Source organism: Dendrobates tinctorius, unplaced genomic scaffold, assembly GCF_039654945.1.
Source record: "Dendrobates tinctorius isolate UK_male_01 unplaced genomic scaffold, ASM3965494v1 ptg000151l, whole genome shotgun sequence".
Lineage (NCBI taxonomy): Eukaryota > Metazoa > Chordata > Amphibia > Anura > Dendrobatidae > Dendrobates > Dendrobates tinctorius.
The window spans coordinates 18,964,395-18,986,618 of NW_027361818.1; the positions used below are offsets into that span (position 1 = coordinate 18,964,395).

Sequence of the window (22,224 nt, forward strand, 5' to 3'; positions counted from 1 at the left end):
GAATGTCTCTGGTGACTGACTCATTATGAAACCCCTACCCTTGGTACGCATGTGTTGTTCAGCCTTTCCAGTTAGTGCCTAGGCTGATAGGTCAGGTAGGAGGGAGAGTTAGGGACTTGCATCAGCGCTAAATAGTGGCTTTGCCTGTACGCCACAGTGCACTTGGTCTGCACTCCACTGTACGAGTGGTAAATGGGTCGACACTGCACTCACAGATAAGTCATCAGACCATCGCATTTACTCTATCCATGTCTCCATCCCATCAGGAGATCATCTCCCTGCTAGTCATTCCCGAGGGAACTGAAGAGGTCCTCTTAGGGATATCATGGCTACACTACCACTCCCCTCATATAGAGTGGTCCTCAGGGAGAATTCTGGGATGGAGTAAATCCTGTGAGGGTAGATGTCAGATGGAGTGCGTTCAGGTTGCTACTACAGAGGTACCCACAGATCTTTCCTCTCTCCCCAAACACTATTGGCCCTATGTGGACATGTTCTCCAATAAGGCTGCGGAGACACTTCCGCCTCACCGCCCCTATGACTGCCATATTGACCTCTTGCCTGGTGCTGAGCCTCCCCGATGTTGAGTCTATCCACTATGTCTCCCAGAGATGGAGGCAATGACAGTACATCCAGGAGAATTTGGCAAGAGGATTCATTAGGAAGTTAGTGTCACCTGCAGGGGTGGGGTTCTTCTTCATGCAGAAGAAGAACAGAGAACTACGTCCATGCATAGATTACAGGGGTCTTAACGTCATCACCTTTAAGAAAAAATACCCTCTGCCCCTGATATCTGAGCTATTTGAGAGGTTGCGGGGAGCGAGGGATTTTACTAAACTTGATCTATGGGGTGCTTACAATCTGATTCGCATCCGTGAGGGGTACGAAAGGAAGACGGCATTTAATACCAGAGACGGCCACTACGAGTATCTGGTGATGCCCTTCAGGCTCTGTAATTCTCCTGCCGTTTTCCAGGACCACCTCTTTCATAGTCTATCTAGATGATATTTTCATCTACTCTCCAGATATAGACTCTCACCAGAGAGATGTTTGCAAAGTCTTCGACCTCCTACGGGCAAACTCACTCTATGCCAAGTTGTAAAAGTGTGTGTTTGAGCAGGAGTCCTTGCCTTTCCTGGGCTATATCCTCTCCGCCCAGGGATTGGATATGGATCCTGCCAAGCTACAGGCTGTGATGGACTGGCATGAACCTCATTCTCTCAAAGCGGTGCAGCTATTGCCAGTTCATTCCCCACTTCTCAACTTTGGTAGCTCCCTTGGTAGCCCTCACCAAGAAGGGAGCAAATCCCAAATTGTGGTAGAAGGAGGTCTCCATGGCCTTTCTCTCTATTAAGTCCCACTTTGCTAGCACTCCCATTTTACATCACCCCGATGTAGATTATCCATTTATAATGGAGGTGGATGTCTCATCCGTCGGTGCTAGAACAGTCCTCTTCCAAAAGGATGCTCAAAGTCGGAAGCATCCTTGCTTCTTTTTCTCCAAGACCTTCACGCCGGTGGAGGAAATGATTACATCAGGGACAGTGAGTTTCTAGCTATGATGTTGGCCTTCTCGGAGTGGAGACACCTCCTGGAGGGGGCTCGCTTTCCCTTCCAAGTTTACACCGACGACAAGATTTTGGTGTACCTACAAACTGCCCAATGGCTAAATTCTCGCCAGGTTAGATGATCCCTGTTCTTCTCCCAGTTCCATTTCACCCTCCATTTTCTCTCCGTAGTATCATCATCAGAGGAGGAGCCTCGGTTAATTGTTCCTTCTGAGAGCCTGAGGACCGTGGCCCTGGTTTTGCTTGAGTCTGTGCCCCGGGCAAGACTTTTGTGCCACTTAATTTGTGACTGGAGGTTCTCTCTTGGGCTTACTCGTCCAGGGTGGGTGGACATTTTGAGACCAAGAGGACATCTGAGCTTCTGGCGAGGACATACTGGTGGCTGCATATGGCCCGTGACGTCAGAGAATATATTTGGGCGTGTGTCTCCTGCGCCAAGAATAGGTCTTCTAGACAATGGCCTGCTGCGCTACTTTACCCCCAGCCGGTGGGGGACAGGCCCTGGGAAATGATTGGGATAGACTTTATGGTGGGTTTACCCAAGTTCCGTAGCTGCACAGTCATCTGGGTAGTCACCGACCATTTTTCTAAAATGGTGCACCTGGTGCCCCTTCCGTGGGTATCTTCTGCACTGGCCTTGGCGGCGTTGTTCATTAAGCACGTTTTCCACCTAAACGGTATGCCTGAGGAAATTGTCAGCGATCGGGGACCTCAGTTCGCATCTCGGTTCTGGATAGAGCTTTGTTGCCTACTCAGCATTGAGCTGAATCTCTCTTCAGCTTATCATCCCGTGATGAACGGGCTGGTAGAGAGGGCCAACCAGACCATGGTCACATACCTGCAACATTTTGTTTCAGGCAGGCTGGATGACTGGGCATCCTTGCTACCGTGGGTGGAATTTGCACTGAACAATGCCGCAGCCGACTCTACTGGACAGACCCCATTCCTCTTTAGCTATGGCCAGCATCCACGAGTCCCTGTGCCCATGCCCATGTCGTCCACCGACTCTAGGGTGGCAGACTGGGCGGTGAAGGCACATGACATTTGAGAACGCACACAGGATGCCATCCAGGCCTCCAAGAAGAAAATGAGGGTTTCCGCTGATGCACACTGGTGCCCCGCTCTGACCTTTGCTCCTGGCGACTTAGTGTGGCTTTCCGCCCGTAACATCTGGCTGCAAGTTGAGTCCACTAAATTTGCACCTCGTTACATAGGTTTCTGCAAGGTCCTGGAACAGGTCAACCCTGTGGTTTATCATCTGGCCCTTCCCACACGCCTAGATATCACCGACACCTTTCATGTGTCCCTCCTAAAACCCATTCACATGTCCCAGTTTTCCGAGTCATCTGCCTGGACATCAGGTTCGTCCACGGACCATTATGAGGTGAATGCTATTGTGAGATGCAAAGTGGTACGTGGCAAAAAGTACTATCTGGTGGATTGGAAGTGTCATGGCCCAGAGGACAGGACCTGGGAATCTATTTAGCACATTCGTGCTCCTCAGCTCATTGCAGGGAGGCCCCAGGAGGGGGGCCCTAGGAAGGGGGTAATATTAGGCATCGCGCTCCCGCCACTGCACAGGGGGAATCTCATGCCATGTCCTCTGTGGTCTCCTATTCTTCATCCGCAGAGGTTCCTGCTCAGCAGAGACGTCAATCCCAGCATCTTGCTCAGGCTAATGCTATGCATTTGGTTGCTGCTGCTGCCGCCCCAGGTTCAGCTATAGCATCCAGCATTAGTCAGCAGCAAGCAGATGCCCCTGGGACTAAGTCCTGCTTTTCTCCATCTGACCATGCCCGTGAGATGACAGCTCATTGGTGGTCGGAGGTCACATGCTCAGGTCCTCAAGCAGCTTGGATTGGGCCATCAGCAACGTCCTGGAAGGCTGCAGTTATAAAAGTATTGCATGGTTGCATGGCTGTGCGCTAGTGTAGACCATGTGGAGTGAGTGTTGTATGCATGTATGTATGTCTCTGGTGAATGACTCATTATAAATCCCCTACCCTTGGTACACATGTGTTGTTCAGCGTTTTCCTACGTGGCGGCACCCTGGATTCCTCCTGCGGGCACTAAGCGCTATATCTGTTTGCTGAGCCTGCACCCCTAGCGCTGTTAACCAATTCCTGTAGCCCTACTTTATCCAGTCACATTAATCCAACTCCAACCAGATAGAATCGTGCTCCAGCCTCTATATAATACAGGCAGCATAGACTTTGCTACTACCTAAGGATATCTATTACCCTATCTGTATCTTTTGCAGTTTTCTACCAAAAGAAACTAAAAAAACCTTTCTGATGAAGGTCCGTTGTTGGACCGAAAACGTTCATACGATATGAGTCGATTTTTGTCTGGATGCTAAATAAAGAATATACTGCTTCTTCATTTTTGAGTGCCAAGTATTTTTGTACATATTTATGGGTTGGAAACCTTACTTGAGCACCGAACAGCCTTCCTTTTTCTCTGGAGTGCCGTGTTTTTTTGCACCTGTGTTGCCATCTTAATTTTATGGGTCCACTGCATCCCGATATTGCATTTGTCAGGAGGCCTGGACGGGTAAACCTTTTTGCTCTTTTTCTGTTTTCTATTAATGGAGGATTTTTAAGTCCTCTTTGTATGCTAGTACAGTATTAGGATTTAGTGCTAGGGACCCGTAAACGTGGAGACCTTTGGTGCAGGTTACAGGCTCACGTATTTTGGCCAAAATATCAGCTAATACCTCACATTTTTATGTGTTTTTTTCACTTTTTATTCAGGGTGCAGTTGGGCCCATTTGGTCTTGCAAACTGCGGTGTCTGTTCACGTGGCATGCATTTTGATAGCGTTGCGCAGCCCGCCTGAGCTAATAGAAGGGTGTCACTACTAGGCTGTTAACCTGGATGCTGTGCATGGCCATAGTGTGAACAGCGCCGCATACAAGTTTTTTATTGTGCATTAATATACCAGGCAACCGCCCCCTCCATGTATTGGTAGGCTGTGAGCGGTTGTTTCATGGTATTTTTGCACCTGTTGCCATCTTAATTATATGGGTCCACTGCGTCCTGATAGTGCATTTGTCTGGAGGGTCTAGAGGTACTCTAACCCTGTGACTTTGGGGCAGAGTTCTGTGACTTTACACTCGCGCTCACTTTCCCGAGCTCTGTGAGCTTTAACAGGCTACAGCATTTATATTCCGTGGTAGTGCGGTTCTGTGAAGCAACAAAGTCTACCTCTGTACACACCGGGTGACGTTAACCTGCGTGCGCTCGTCTGTTATACCGCCATATAGCGTTCGCCATTACCGGGCAGCAGGTAACATCTCTGCATGGGGGACCCCGGGCTGCGAACGCACCTTATTACTACCTTCTTATTATTTGGTGCATTCCGCCAGCTCTAACAATACAGATATGGAAACACGGACTCCACTCAAATGCAATAAATTTATTTAAAATATTGAAATGAACTCAGCACAGGCAGAACATTCAGAAAACATCAATATCCTCTACTAGATCATTAATCTTCTTCATAAAAACAAAGAACGTGTGAAGCTTTATGTGATCTTACATAAAAAGTGTTAATTTGTAACCAATAATCATCACCGACTGGTGAATTTTCTGCACTGAGAACATTTGGTCAGCTGGAAAAGCCCCGATATTCCGGTGTGTTTGTATCCCAAGGAAACTTCACACTGAAGTCTTCCATTTCTGCCTTGTAGATCTTGTCAAAATATTCATTTTGAGCCACAGTAAAATGATTTTTCCAATCTCCGACTATTCCTGTAAATCACAAGTGGTGACAAAATATTTAAATTTATGCTTAATAGATCTGTTATATGCACAAAGTAACCCCTAAAATAGTATAATCCCCAAAACACAATACTGAGGAAATTATATATAAAAATGAGTGTGTGTGTGTATGTATCAGCCATGCCTACTCCACATAGCCCCACCCAATCACTAAGCATCTTTCATTTCATCAGAGCTGCTTAAGGCTATGTGCACACGTAGCGGATCTCTCGAGGAAATTACCGTGGGAATTCCGGATTCCATTCCATGGGAAAATCGCATTTAAATTCCCGTGATTTTCCGGTGGAAAAACTAGCGTTTTGCAAGCGTAATTAGCTTGCAGAATGCTAGCGTTTTCCAAGCGATCTGTAGCATCGCTTGGAGAACTGATTGACAGGTTGGTCACACTCGTCAAACATAGTGTTTGACGAGTGTGACCAACTTTTTACTACTGAGGCTGCCTATGCAGCATCAGTAGTAAAAGATAGTATGTAAAAAATAATTAAAAAAACAAAAAATATTGTTATTCTTACCTTCCGGCGTCCCGCGCAGCATTCCCGCCTCTCTCCACGCTCCCGGTCCCAGTAATCCTTTGCACGAATGACCACGAGACGTCGTGCTCCCTTGAGATCGCGATGTCATAGCGGTCATTCTCGCAAAGGATTACTGGGACCGGGAGCGTGGAGAGAGGCGGGATATGGTACACACAGCCCCGAGGAGAGTCTCTCCTCCTCCAGATCGTGGGTACCATCCGCAAATGTTCTGCTTACTTTTCGCCTGGCGTGCACAGCCACATGCGGGAAGTAAGCAGAACAATGCATTCCTATGGGTGCGGGATCGCCGCGATTCCGCTAAATTAATGAGCATGCTGCGTTTTTTACTGCAAAGCGATTCCGCCGCAGAAAAACCGCAGCATTAGCACAGCATTGCGGAATCCCATAGGAATGCATGGGATGCTTATTTTTCGCGGCAAAATCGCGCGTTTAAAGCTGCCGCGAAAAAACCGTGATGTGTGAATGTAACCTAAAAGAAGCTGAGTTGTGATTGGTTGCTATGAGCAACAATTTTCCCACTCCACAACACCTCAGACCGGGTGGGAGAAATCTAGCATCCCCTTGAACATAAACTCCCAGCCATTGTCTGCCCCCCAGAAAGGAGCAGAGAGCACATGACAGAAATGAATCTCCCCTTCCCCCATTACTGCCGCGCTCTATTGTTACCAGGGTAGAAAATCGCATCATCAGCGGCTGCACACAGAGCCACACTGCTAGGTTACATAACAGCACATCTCCAGGACCTCCCTGCTCAGCGCCACCTGGCTCGAGACTATGGGATGGAGGATATATATAATGGGTATATGGGCACTAGATTATGGAATGGAGGATATGTATGATGAGTGAATGGGCACGGGACTATATGATGGAGGATATGTATGATGGGTATATGGACACGGGACTATGGGATGGAGGATGTTTGATGGGTATATGGGCACAGGACTATAGTATGGAGAATGCATGATAGGTATATGGGCACTGGACTATGGGATGGAGGATGTTTGATGGGTATATGGGCACGGGACTATGGGATGTAGGATATATATGATGGGTATATGGGCACGGGACTATGGGATGGCGGATATGTATGATGGGTATATGGGTATGGGCCTATGGGATCGTGGATATGTATGATGGGTATATGGGCACAGGACTATAGGATGGAGGATATGTATGAAGGTATATGGGCACTGGACTATGGGATGGAGGATATGTGTGATGAGTATATGGGCACTGGACTATGGGATGGAGGATATGTATGATGGGTATATGGGCACTGGACTATGGGATGGAGGATATGTATGAAGGTATATGGGCACTGGACAATGGATGGAGGATATATATGATGGGTATATGGGCACGGGACTATGGGATGGAGGATATATATGATGGGTATATGGGCACTGGACTATAGGATGGAGGATGTGTGATAGGTATATGAGCACTGGACTAAGGGTTCGAGGATATATATGATGTGTATATGGGCACTGAACTATGGGATGGAGGATGTATGATGGGTATATGGGCACGGGACTATAGGATGGAGGATGTGTGATAGGTATATGAGCACTGGACTAAGGGTTCGAGGATATATATGATGTGTATATGGGCACTGAACTATGGGATGGAGGATGTATGATGGGTATATGGGCACGGGACTATGGGATGGAGGATATATATGATGGGTATATGGGCACGGGACTATGGGATGGAGGATGTTTGATGGGTATATGGGCACAGGACTATAGTATGGAGAATGCATGATAGGTATATGGGCACTGGACTATGGGATGGAGGATGTTTGATGGGTATATGGGCATGGGACTATGGGATGGAAGATATATATGATGGGTATATGGGCACGGGACTATGGGATGGAGGATATATATGATGGGTATATGGGCACGGGACTATGGGATGGCGGATATGTATGATGGGTATATGGGTATGGGCCTATGGGATCGTGGATATGTATGATGGGTATATGGGCACAGGACTATAGGATGGAGGATATGTATGAAGGTATATGGGCACTGGACTATGGGATGGAGGATATGTGTGATGAGTATATGGGCACTGGACTATGGGATGGAGGATATGTATGATGGGTATATGGGCACTGGACTATGGGATGGAGGATATATATGATGGGTATATGGGCACGGGACTATGGGATGGAGGATATATATGATGGGTATATGGGCACGGGACTATGGGATGGCGGATATGTATGATGGGTATATGGGTATGGGCCTATGGGATCGTGGATATGTATGATGGGTATATGGGCACAGGACTATAGGATGGAGGATATGTATGAAGGTATATGGGCACTGGACTATGGGATGGAGGATATGTGTGATGAGTATATGGGCACTGGACTATGGGATGGAGGATATATATGATGGGTATATGGGCACGGGACTATGGGATGGCGGATATGTATGATGGGTATATGGGTATGGGCCTATGGGATCGTGGATATGTATGATGGGTATATGGGCACAGGACTATAGGATGGAGGATATGTATGAAGGTATATGGGCACTGGACTATGGGATGGAGGATATGTGTGATGAGTATATGGGCACTGGACTATGGGATGGAGGATATGTATGATGGGTATATGGGCACTGGACTATGGGTTGGAGGATATGTATGAAGGTATATGGGCACTGGACAATGGATGGAGGATATATATGATGGGTATATGGGCACAGGACTATAGGATGGAGGATGTGTGATAGGTATATGGGCACTGGACTAAGGGATCGAGGATATATATGATGTGTATATGGGCACTGAACTATGGGATGGAGGATGTGTGATGGGTATATGGGCACAGGACTATAGGATGGAGGATATGTATGAAGGTATATGGGCACTGGACTATGGGATGGAGAATAATCATTATAGTTTGTTATAACTAACCAGAGTTAGTTACTATGCCAGGGCAACACAGGGCTCTTCAGCTAGTATACAATAAAAACACATGATCATGTAGTAACAGGTCATCAATATCTGATCAATAGGGATTCAACAACCTGGCTGACCAGCTGTTACCGTCGTCGTCTGGAAATTCTCAGATGATGCCGGGAAAACAGAAGCTCTATAAGAATTATAGTGACCACAGTCCGGTACTGCACATTGACCCCCTATTTAAAAAGATGTTAGATCTGCAGTATCTGGCTGTGGCCGCTATAGGTATGAAGCAGTGGCTGAGTTCTGGCAGCGTCTGAGAACTTCCAGCCACCTCCGATAACAGCTGATCGGTGTGAGTGCCGGGTGTCGCACCCCTCAATCAGATATTGATGACCTATTCTAAGGTTAGGTCATCAATAAATACGTAGTGGCCAACTCATTTATTATATTGCAGTGATAGTAACATAGGCACTTCATATAAAACATATTGAATAAATTCCTAAAAAAAATTCTACACTTTACTGAAAAGGGTGCAGGAAAAATGAAATATATATACGTCAGTGCTGGGGTCATCATGTGTGGAGGGGGATCAAGAGCTGAGTCCCTGTCACTGAGGTTATCCATAGAGTTGTAGATGTGCATATATGACAGGGGCATTTTAATGGAGCAGTTGCCGTTACACGTGCGCTGCCTCCTGTCAGCCATCTGCAGCATGACAGCTAGGGACCTGCTGAAGGTGACATTGCTGACATTTTGGTACTTATGTGAAGCTCGGCCACAGGCGGAACTTATTAGGAGACTGCAGTTTTCTCTATACACTGTAATTTTGTGGTATTGCAGACACGATATAAGCAATTGGATGACCACATGTTAAAGACTCTTAAGGGGATTCAAAATAGTAAAAAAAAAAGTTTAAAAATATAAAAATTCAAATCACAATTTTTAAATTAAAAACAAACATATTTGGTATTTCCATGTCCATAAAAGTCTGGTCTATTAAAATATGACCCATATGGTAAATGCCATAAAAAGGGGAAAAAAATCAAAACTAATTGCGTTTTTTCAGTAACCATATCTCCTTATAACAGTTGGGGCATGGCTTGCAAGCTGATGGTGCCAAGTGCTTGACCCTGAGCTCCGGCGTTCATGGATTCCGAAGACACCAAACCAGCGACCTTCCAGTAAAGTATTCTCCTCCCCATGTGTGTCGCTCTAGTAATCTCTGGTGAGCTCGGTGAGGTACAATACCGAGGGTCAAGTCCCACAAGCAAGCGTCTTCAAAAAAGCATGATAATTTTTTCATCTGCGTTCCTCTCCCAAGATAATGATAGGAACCATGGATGACGACGGCTGTGAGATTCCTCTTACAAAAAAGACGATGCAAAGTCTTCTCAACATAAATAGTGATGATCTGTGAGGTATGCTAAATAGAACTACAAAGGGACATTGATTCTGTGGAGGACCACTAGGCAAATATCGAGACAAAATGGCGAAATGTGACAGTTCACATAATGATCTAATAGACGCTAATGCGGCTCTAGAAGAAGAGGTAACTTTATCTTAAAGGTAAGATTTGTGATCTAGAAGACAGATCACACCGTAATAATGTTCAGGTGAGGGGTTCTCAGAGACTATTCAAGACACAGAACTTACTATTCAGTTCTCTAAATTGTGGCAGAAGGTCCTTCCAGAACACGATCACTGGGACTTGATGATAGACAGACTCCATAGGGTTCCTAAGCCAAAGAATCTTAGCCTAGCTTTGTAAATGAATGTATTGGCACAATTCCTTTTTTCTAGGCTAAAGAAGCCTTTTTGCTAAATCTGAGGAAGAAACCTAACTTACCAGACCCTTCAGTTTTTCCAGGTTTGTCTACATCGACACTTGCTAAGAGATGGGAATTAGCGAATGTAGCTAAAGTGTTGAGAGACAATAACTTTATATATAGATGGGGCTTCCCTGTTAAAATGATGATTCTCTATTCAGGAACAACGCATGTATGCCAGCCACCTGCGCAAGAGGAACATCTGTTATTTAAATGGAACCTGCTATCTCCTATGCCTGAGAATAAAGCCCAAAACAGCGGCAGTCAGAAGAAATTGGACCTGGACTAGCTAAAGATTTAAATATGGAGAGGTCCAGAAGTCTTGCTGGGCTTTTAGGTCTTAGTTGAGACTGGGGTTTTCTGCAAGTCAGAAATATGAAACTTGTGCATGACACTTAGGCTTTGTTCACACGTAGCGTTTTTTCCGCATTTTCTCAGCGATTTTAAACGTGCGATTTTGCCACAAAAACACAAAAAAAAAACCATCCCATGCATTCCTATGGCATTCTGCACATGCTGTGCTAATGCTGTGGATTTTTCCACTGCGGAATTGCATTGCCGAAAAATACGCAGCATGCTCATTCTTTGTGCAGAATCGCGGGAAAATCCAAAAAAATCCGCACACATAGAAATGCATTGTTCTGCTTACTTTCCGCATGTGGCTATGACCACCATAAGAAAAGTAAGCAGAACAATTGTGGATGGTACCCACATTCTGGAGGAGCGGAGATTCTCCTACGGGCTCTGGGTACCATATCCCTGTAAAAAATAGAATTAGGATATAAGAAAAAATCGTCATATTCTCACCTTCTGATGTCCGTCGCAGCGTCACCAGCATCGGCAGGTCCTGTTCCCAGTGATGCATTGTGACAATGACCTTTGATGACGTCGCGGTGTCGCGATACTGTAGCGGTCTCGCGAGACCGCGACGTCATCAAAGGTCATTGTTGCAAGGCATCGCTGGGAACGAGACCTGCTGAGAGTATCGCGATGATCGGGAACGCTGCGTGGGAAGACGAAAGGTGAGAAAAACACGATTTTTTATTTTGTTTATTATTTTTAACATTAGATCTTTTCACTACTGATGCCGCATAGGCAGCCTCAATAGTAAAAAGTTGGTCACACTCGTCAAACACTATGACACTATGTTTGATGAGTGTGATCAACCTGTCAATCAGTTTTCCAAGCGATGCTACAGATCACTTGGAAAACACTAGCATTCTGCAAGCTAATTACACTTGCAAAACGCTAGTTTTTCCTTGTGAAATTTGCAGGAATTTAAAATGCGGTTATCTCGCATATTTCCCGAGGAATGGAATTCTGGAATTCCCGCAGAAATCTCTGCAGAAATTCCACAACGTGTGCAAATTAAGCCTTAAGGATTCTCAATCACTTCGCTTGAATCAGGAAACCCTTCAGGTTTTTGTGACAAACATATTGATTTTTCTGCAATCCTATATTAATGTACAGTATATGTAGTAATATTTACAGCAGATGATTATAGGGTCAGTTGTGAGTTCATTTTCTGGTCTACCAGTTGTGAGTTCTCCTTCCAGGCTCCCTCTGGTGGTGACAGGAGGTAGTGAGGCTGATTTAGTCAGTAGAGATCTGCCACCTGATAATGAGGATGACGATTGGACCTCGGGAATCTCAGATTGGATTTAAGACAGCCGACGCCCTACTCTGGTGCTGGTGATTCCTTCTGCTTGTCAGGTCTTGGTTCTCAGCTCTGTTCCAGTCAGCTCAAGCTAAGTTTCTCTGCTAATGTTCACACTTGATTTTGTTGTTCTATTCAGTTTTTTGTGTGGTCAGCCAGCCCCGGCCAGGGCTGTGCTGAATTTCCACTCTTATTTATCTGTATTTGCCAATTTGCTTTTTGTCCCTTATTAGGTTGGCCTCTTTTTGCTCTGTCTCAGAATATTTCAGAGTGCTGATATAGTGGGAGAAGTCTAGTGACTTCAGGGTTAATTTTGTTATCAGAAGTGTTGGACATTATTTTCTAGGGTTTTGGGCAGATTGCAGACAGTGTCTTTCCTTTCCTCTCCTTTCCAGTTAGTTTGGGCCCCATCGTTTGCTCAGCCTATTTTCCTGCCTGTTTGTGTTTTCATCATGTTTCACCGTCAATACATGTGTGGGGGCTGTCTATTCCTTAGGGGTCTGCTCTGGGTAAATTAGTTTTCCCCCTTTCTTGCTTTAGGCTTATTTAGTCCTCCGGCCATGACGAGGCATCTAGGTTCATCGTAGGTACGCTCCACGGCTGCTGCTAGCTGTGTGGTTAGAATCAGGGATCTGCAATCTGCATAGTTACCAACCTCTCTGGTTTTTCTGGGCTTAGGATGTTTAGGTTTTTTCCTCCTCGGTGACCCATTCATGACAGAATCACCAGCCATACCGCAGATTCTAGTTTATTCAAAAGCAGGAAAAAGTTGTTAAAAAAGTGTCAGAATTTTTTTTTATATGTATTTTTTCCTCTTTTTCTCTGTGGCTGTAGGAGGATTTTTTTCCCTAATGGAGATTAAGCAATTGTCTGATAATGTGGAGCAACTTGCTGCTGAAGTGCAGGGAATTTCCACCTACCTCATTCAGTCACATGCTACTGAACCTAAGATCCCTACTCCTGATGTGTTTTCTGGGGATCGGTCTAAATTTCTGAATTTTAAGAATAATTGTAAATTATTTCTTGCCTTGAAGCCTAACTTATCGGGGAGCTCTGTGCAGCAGGTTAAAATTGTCATCATCTTGCTGCGCGGCGATCCCCAGGATTGGACTTTTTCTCTGAGACTTGAAAATCCTATTCTGACTAATGTGGATGCATTTTTTCAAGCCTTGGGTTTGTTGTATGATGAACCTAATGCTGTTGATCAAGCTGAGAGAACCCTGTTGGCATTAAACCAGGGCCAGGATTCTGCAGAGTTATAATGTTAAAAATTCTGAAAGTGGGCGGTCCTTACTACATGGAATGATAGCGCTTTGGCAGCTCTCTTTCGGAAGGGTTTATCAGAGACCGTAAAAGATGCTATGGTGGGATTTCCTGTTCCCTCTGGTCTGGATGATTCCATGTCATTAGCCATTCAAGTTGATCGGCGTTTACGTGAACGTAAAACTACACGGGAGGCGCTGCCACCTTTTGAACAAATGTCTGAACCTATGCAATGTGATGGGGTTTTGTCTAGGGCGCAACGTCAGGAGTTTAGAAGGCGTAATAAGCTGTGTTTTTTCTGTGGAGATGCCTCTCATACTATTTCTGTCTGCCCTAAATGAGAGAAACATTTTGCACACACATTTGCTGTGGGCAGTGTACAAACTAAGTTCCTTTTGGCAATTACTCTGATCTGCTCCTTATCCACTTTGTCCACTAAGAATTTTGTGGATTCAGGAGCAGCGTTGAATCTGATGGATTTGGACTTTGCTAAACGTTGTGGTTTTTCCATGACGCCTCTGCGGACGCCTATTCCTTTGAGGGGTATTGATGCTACTCCTTTGGAGGAGAATAAACCTCAGTTTTGGACCCAGGTGATAATGCGAGTTACCCCAGACCACCAAGAAAATTGTAAATTTTTGGTGCTGCATAATTTGCATGATGCTATTGTTCTGGGTTTTCCCTGGAGCAAACTCATAATCCAGTTTTGGATTGGAAATCTGGGTCTGAAGTGAGTTGGGGTTGTCAGTGTGTTCTTAGGGACGCTCCTGTTTTCTCCACCTCTCTTCAGTCTCATGATATTCCTGATTATCTGGCCGATTTTTCTGATGTATTTAGTGAGAGTAAGTCTGCATCTTTGCCTCCTCATAGGAGTTATGACTGTGCAATTGGGTTGATGCCTGGGTGTAAATTTCCCAAGTGTCGGCTTTTCAACTTATCAGTACCCGAGCATGATGCTATGCGATCCTATATTAAGGAGTCATTGGAGAAGGGTCATATTAGACCATCCTCGTCACCTTTAGGTGCTGGGGTTTTTTTTGTGGCCAAGAAAGATGGTTCATTAAGACCGTGTATTGATTAGCGTTCCCTTAACAAGATGGTAGTTAAATATCAGTACCAGTTACCACTGATGTCTGATTTATTCTCCAGAGTTAAGAGTGCCTGCTGGTTTACTAAGCTTGACCTCAGGGGGGCGTATAATCTTATTCGCATCAAGCACGGGGATGAATGGAAGACGGCGTTTAATACTCCGGAGGGACATTTTGAGTTCCTGGTGATGCCATTTGGGCTCACTAATACCCCTTCTGTCTTCCAGTCCTTTATGAATGATATTTTACGTGACTTTGTGGATAAGCTTTTGATCATCTATATGGATGATATTTTCATCTTTTCTAGTGATTGGGATTCTCATATGGAACACGTCCGGACTGTGTTCCTGATTTTGAGGGAGAATTCCCTGTTTGTTAAGGGATCGAAATGCCTTTTTGGTGTACAGAGGATTTCATTTTTGGGATTTATCCTGTCTCCATCGACTATTGAAATGGACCCGGCCAAGGTACAGGCCATTTATGATTGGGTTCAGCCTACTTCTTTGAAGGCCCTCCAGAAGTTTTTGGGTTTTGCTGATTTCTATTGTAAATTTATAGGTAATTTTTCTGGTATTGTCAAACCACTGACTGATCTGACTAAGAAGGGCGCTGATGTGCTGAATTGGTCTCCTGAGGCTGTCTCAGCATTTCAGGAGCTTAAGCGGAGATTTACTTCAGCTTCGGTTTTACGGCAACCTGATGTCTCACTTTCATTTCAGGTGGAGGTAGATGCTTCTGAGATTGGTGCAGGAGCTGTTTTGTCCAAAAAGGACCCTGTGACTTCTAAGATGAATCCCTGTGCCTTCTTTTCTCGAAAGTTCTCCCCATCTGAACGCAACTATGATGTGGGGAATTGTTGGCCATGAAATGGGCATTTGAGGAGTGGAGACATTGGTTGGAGGGAGCTAGACATCAACTTGTGGTCCTCATTGATCACAAGAATTTGATTTATCTGGAGTCGGCCAAATGCTTGAATCCTTGACAGGCTAGATGGGCCTTGTTTGTCACGCGTTTTAATTTTGTGGTCTCTTTTCTTCCGGGCACCAAGAATGTTAAGGCAGACGCCCTTTCTAGGAGTTTCTTTGCCGATTCTCTTAATGTGACCGAGCCTACTACCATCCTAGGTGAGGGAGTAGTTTTTTCTGCCATTTCGCCCGTTTTGAAACGCGCACTGGAGGAATTTCAGAAGGATAAACCTGAGCGTTGCCCTATGGGAAAATTGTATGTTCCTGACCAGTGGAGAAAGAGAGTGATGTCTGAAATTCATTGCTCCACATTGGCTGGTCATCCAGGTATTTTTGGTACCAGAGATTTGGTGAATCGGTCCTTTTGGTGGCTTGCCTTATCTCGTGATGTCAGGAATTTTGTACAGTCCTGTGGGATTTGCTCTCGGTCTAAACCCTGTTCTCATTTTAGTGGGTTGCTGATGCCCCTGCCGGTGCCCAGGAGGCCATGGACCCATATCTCAATGGATTTTATTTCTAATCTTCCTGTCTCTCAGAGAATGACTGTTATCTGGGTGATTTGTGATAGATTTTCGAAGATGGTCCACCTTGTACCACTCCCAAAGTTGCCATGTTCCGCTGAGTTGGTGCCCTTGTTTTTACAACAGGTGGTTCGGTTACATGGGATTCCTGAGAACATCGTGTCCGACAGAGGAGTTCAGTTTGTTTCCAGATTCTTGAAAGCCTTTTGTTCCAGTCTGGGAATTCATTTATCCTTCTCCTCCGCGTTTCATCCCCAGACCAATGGACAGACTGAGAGTACAAACCAGACCTTGGAGTCTTATTTAAGATGTTTTATATCTGCTTATCAGGATGATTGGGTCTCATTTTTGCCCTTGGCCTAATTCGCGCTGAACAATAGAGCTAGTTCTGCCACTTTGATGTCACCCTTTTTCTGTAATTTTGGGTTTCATCCACGATTCTCTTCAGGGCAAGTGGAATCTTCGTCCTGCCCAGGTGTGGACACTGTGGTTGAGAGAATGCAGCAGATATGAGACCAAGTGGTGGATAAGTTGTCACTCTCTCAGGAAAAGGCCCAGCGATATTCCAACCGGCATAGGACCATTGGTCCCCGGTTTAAAGTGGGTGATATGGTTTGGTTGTCGTCTAAGGCTGGTTTCACATTAGCGCTTTTTAAGCACAGGCACGGCCGGGGGTAGCTCCGCCCCCGAGCCGGCTCTCTGCCCGGCGTGCCCGCCCCTTGCTTGTAGCGCCGCCTCCTAGCGGACAGCGGCGCCTGCGATCGGCGCACCCTATCTTTAGCATAGGGTGCGCAGATCGTGCGCAGGCCGTGCGCTAGTTGCGCTTTGACCTGCGCTGCACACTTTTGAAAAATCCGAAAAGTTCGATTTTGGCGCGCACGGCGCACCGTCAAAAGTGCGCAGCGCAGGTCAAAGCACAACTAGCGCACGGCCTGCGCACGATCTGCACACCCTATGCTAAAGATAGGGTGCACCGATCGCAGGCGCCGCTGTCCGCTAGGAGGCGGCGCTACAAGCAAGGGGCGGGCACGCCGGGCAGAGAGCCAGCTCGGGGGCGGAGCTACCCCCGGCCGTGCGTGCGCTTAAAAAGCGCTAATGTGAAACCAGCCTTAGAATATTCCAATGAAGCTTGCATCTCCAAAATTTAAGCCAAGATTTATTGGACCTTATAAGATTTTGGAGATTCTTAATCCTGTTTCTTTTCTATTGGCTCTTCCAGTTACGTTCAAGATCCATAACGTATTTCAAAAATCTCTGTTGAAGAAGTTTGTTGAGCCAGTGGTTCCTATGGCAGCACCTCCTGACCCTGTGTTGGTTGAAGGCAATGTGGAATATGAGGTAGAGAAAATATTGGATTCTCGTTTGGTTAGACGGAGACTCCAGTATTTGGTCAAATGGAAGGGTTATTGCCAGGAGGATAATTCTTGGGTCTCTGCCTCTGATTTTCATGCTAATAGATTTCTTCGTGCTTTTCACCGGGCCCATCCTGATCGGTCTGGTGGTGTGGATGAGGGTTCGGTGACCCCTCATGAAGGGGAGGGTAATGTTGTGAGTTCATTTTCTCATCTACCAGTTGTGAGTTCTCCTTCCAGGCTCCCTCTGTTGGTGACAGGAGACAGTGAGGCTGATTTAATCAGTAGAGATCTGCCACCTGGTAATGAGGATGACGATTGGACCTCGGGAATCTCAGATTGGATTTAAGACAGCCCACGCCCTACTCTGGTGCTGGTGATTCCTTCTGCTTGTCAGGTCTTGGTTCTCAGCTCTGTTCCAGTCAGCTCAAGCTAAGTTTCTCTGCTAATGTTCACACTTGATTTTGTTGTTCTATTCAGTTTTTTGTGTGGTCAGCAGCTGTGCTGAATTTCCACTCTTATTTATCTGTATTTGCCAATTTGCTTTTTGTCCTTTATTAGATTGGCCTCTTTTTGCTCTGTCTCAGAATATTTCAGAGTGCTGATATAGTGGGGGAAGTCTAGTGACTTCAGGGTTAATTTTGTTATCAGAAGTGTCAGACATTATTTTCTAGGGTTTTGGGCAGATTGCAGACAGTGTCTTTCCTTTCCTCTCCTTTCCAGTTAGTTTGGGCCCCATCGTTTGCTCAGCCTATTTTCCTGCCTGTGTTTGTGTTTTCATCATGTTTCACCGTCAATACTTGTGTGGGGGCTGTCTATTCCTTCAGGGTCTGCTCTGGGGCAGTTAGTTTTCCCCTTTTCCTGCTTTAGGCTTATTTAGTCCTCCGGCCGTGACGAGGTGTCTAGGTTCATCATAGGTACGCTCCACGGCTGCTGCTAGTTGTGTGGTTAGGATCAGGGATCTGCGATCTGCATAGTTACCAACCTCTCTGGTTTTTATGGGCTTAGCATGTTTAGGTTTTTTCCTCCTTGGTGACCCATTCATAAAAGTCAGTTTGTTGTCTGTTGAACACATGGACAACACAGAGACTTAAAATACAGCGGTCTGTAAGGGCCATATATGTGGGGCATTCAAAAATTATTTCCCATGACTTCAATTTATTACAGGACGCTGATGCTGCCCATGTGCAATGGTATAAGTCTCTATAGATTATCCACTCGCAGGGTTTCACGCTGCTCACACCTTTCCAGAAGAAGGAAAAAAAATTGAATGCTCTCAGGCTCTAATGATGATGTGCCATGGAAACCAGAAGGACTTTTTCAACAGATTGATCACACAGGAGGAAAGCTGGGTGCATCCCTAAAACATCCTGAAACTAAAGTACAGTCGATGCAATGGAAGCATGCTCACAGTATTTTGGGACCAGCACGGAGTAGTATTGATGGATTTCCTAATAAAGGGTGCCATGATCACTGGGGCATACTATGCTTCATTGCTGCAGAAATTGTGGGAGTCCATCAAAACCAAGAGATGTGGCATGTTCTCCAAAGGTGTCCACCTTCTGCAAGACAATGCACCAGTTCACAACTCACATGTTGTCCAAATGGAAGCATGCTCCTGTGGCTTTGAAATTCTATTGCATCCCCCTTATTCACCCGAATTGCACCATTGGACTTTCATCTCTTTCCAACAATGAAGATATTTTTGAAGGGCAAGAATTTTCCAGATAATGAGATTCTGATTTCCGAAGTCACAACATGGCTTTTGGAGCAATGTGTCAACTTCAACAAGCTAGGTGTTTACAGTTGCTTAAAGAGATGGGAGAAGCGTGTGTCCCTAGGTGGCACCTATGTAGAGAAGGTCTATTAACTATGCCAAGTTTCATTGCTCTCAGTCCACAGGAAGTGAGTCAGGGGAGAGCTTTAATAAATGCCCCTCGTATCTAACTTGAATTAGTGTTTGACTAAAGACCCCATATGTTTTTAATAGCTGTCAGATTGTTCAGTTAGTAGTTAGCTTATCTCGTACTATCCCCCCACTTTGTTGAGTGCTCCTCTGTTTACTTTGAGAGAGCTGCTATGACCATTTCTGGTGGCGACTTACCTGTTATAGAATAAAAGCATCTACAATCTGAAATTGGACACGCCGGATTCTTATTTCCTCAACAATCATCAGTCAGAGCCATAAATACATACTACACTGTCAGCTGAACCTTTTGGTATTGACCGGTTTGGTCACCGTTAGTCTTATGTTAATTTGTGACTTTTAGGGTATGGTCACCATTAGAGTATGTGCACACTATGTCTTTTAAATGTCTACGAACCCAAAAAACTTTTCAGGTTGAAGACGTTTATGACATGCCGGTTTCTTTTCTCCTGAAGTCTTATTTTGCATCTCTTTTTTTCATCAGTTTTTCCTCTACATCTTTTGTTTGTCCGTTTTGGACCAGTCACTTTTTTAACCTTTTGACATCTTTAGAAGCTCAAAACAATTAATGGAACCTAAACAGCAAACCATTTTCACATTGCAGTGCATATGTTCAGACCTTTAGTGTTTACCCTTTCAGGCAGGTTATATAGCATACCCAACGGAAAAAGGTAAAAAAGCTTGTGCCACCTGAATATTGGGCTTTTCACATCTTTCAGCCAATTCATGGCTTTTGAAGCTTTAATTTGAAAGAAGTTACAAACGATGGGACCGATGAACAGCAAGTTATTTTGACATTACTGCACATAAGTTAATTAGTTTTTTCTTTTTTTTAAGCTTTTCAGACAAGTTATAGGTGGAATCCGGCAGATAAAATCACTTTGTACTCATACCTTCAGTCTGACTTGCCAGGAGAAGGTATAACAGAAATTGCCTAGTGCAGAATGAACGCAAGATATGACTTTGACTACACATTTTTTTTTTCTCAATATGGTGATCAGTTTTACCTTTTCTCATAAATGGACCTTTCTTCAGGTCCATGTAATCAGGTGGCACAAGACTGTAATTAGCCATATCGTTCTGTTTCATGTTCTTAAAGGAAGCATTTTTCACCACAGAGTCCACTGCTTCGTCATCTAACTCCTTCCCAAGAAATTTGCAAATCTTAATCACGCTTCCTCGTAGGTCCTGTTGACAATTATGGAAATCCAATATTGAGAATAATAAATATGCAGAATGGAATTAAATATTTATGTTTCTACTTTCATGGTGAGACCACACACTGCGAGTGGACACATGAGGACAAAACTCCGTTCATGATTTTTGTCAATTGCTGTATAGTTTTATTTAAAAAGAGTGTAGGCTTTGGCCAACCGGCGCCCGGAAAGAGCCTCAATGCATGTCGAGCCATAGGGTGTAGCTGCATCCTAAGGTTGGGGTCACACTAGGGTATGGCATCCTGGATGTGAGATGCTAATGACCCTTGGCTCCTGCTCTGCTGTGATGGGGAGCCGAGTGTCATGCTACTGCGCTCCGATCCTCTAGCACAGAGTGGATCGGAACACAGCTACGGAGGAGGCAGAGAAATTGATTTCTCTATCTCCTCCATTGCCAGCATTGGCGTCTATCGAACAGCACTCAGATGATAACCGAGTGCTGTGCGCTGTGTCACTCGCACCCATATCGGTGTGAGTGCGCCGAGACTCGGCCGAGTCTCGGAGCCAATCGCAGCATACTGCACTTGTTCTCGCATGCCCATTCAGCATGAGAAAAAAAATTGCAGATGTGAGCTGACCCATAGATTAACTCGGGGATGAGTGTTATGAAATGTTTTCTCGCATAGCACTCGTCCGCGTTATACTGTAGTGTGACCCTAGCCTGAGACCGCCCTTACATCATACAAGTTACTACCTTCATTACTGCATGTCTAGCTGTATTCTTGCTTGGCTCCATGATGGCATGCTATGATGTAAACACATCAGTTATTCAGATTATCTAGATGAATTCTCAAGTAGTCTTAAAGCTATTTTCATTGCCATTAGTGATGAGCGGATCCATGGAAGTTTGGGTCCTGGTACCAGGCTGAACTTTAGGTCTCCCTCTTTTTCTCTCTCTTTCTCTCCTTTCTCGCTCTCTCTCTCTCCAGTCTTCAAACTGTAAAATGGAGTTCCAGGAGAAGTCTGTAATCGGAGTTCAGGATAGGGCACTAGGGGTCCAGTAAGAACCCCAAACTTTACAGTTTGAGTTTGTTCATATCTAGTCTTCATCATCATAGGTTCATGCTACAGCTTTGTTTCTCATTGTTCAGATTGGTCGCAAATTTACTTGGAATTTGATTCATGGGGATTTTGTTATATTGGGCAAAGAACGAGTACAAATAGCAAGAAACAGAACTACCATCAATAAAAATACACAACTAGAGTTGTATTCATTTTTGACAACTAATCAACACTTTTTTATTTTGAGGATGGTGGCAGAGATCAATGATTATGATAATGGGACAACCTTTTTAACCCCTTTACCCCCAAAGGTGGTTTGCACTTTAATGACCAGGCTAATTTATACAATTCTGACCACTGCCAATTCATGAGGTAATTACTAGTGTTGAGCGATACCTTCCGATATCGGGAAATATCTGATCAGATTGGATTGGACGGATACCCCAAAAATATCGGATATTGCCGATTCCGATACCGGAAACCAATGCAAGTCAATGGGACACAAATATCGGAATGAAAATAAACCCTTACTTTCCTTGTAGGTTAATTCTACATGAAGGAAAGCAACTAAGAATAATGTAGAATGTATTGGGGGAGGTGG

General features: G+C 45.0%; 1 protein-coding gene across 2 annotated transcripts in view; it reads right to left on the reverse strand.

The window, feature by feature from the left end:
* Positions 1-4,965: 4,965 nt before the first annotated feature.
* LOC141050265 (sulfotransferase 2B1-like) overlaps positions 4,966-22,224 on the reverse strand; it is a 207,932-nt gene continuing 190,673 nt past the window's right edge. For both annotated transcript variants that reach the window (XM_073547148.1, XM_073547149.1), the window contains 2 exons: positions 20,412-20,592; positions 4,966-5,320 (listed from right to left, as the gene is read on the reverse strand). In XM_073547148.1, the coding sequence (XP_073403249.1) occupies positions 5,178-5,320; positions 20,412-20,592 (324 nt within the window). In that variant the 3' untranslated portion in view covers positions 4,966-5,177. The remainder of the gene's footprint in view (positions 5,321-20,411; positions 20,593-22,224) is intronic.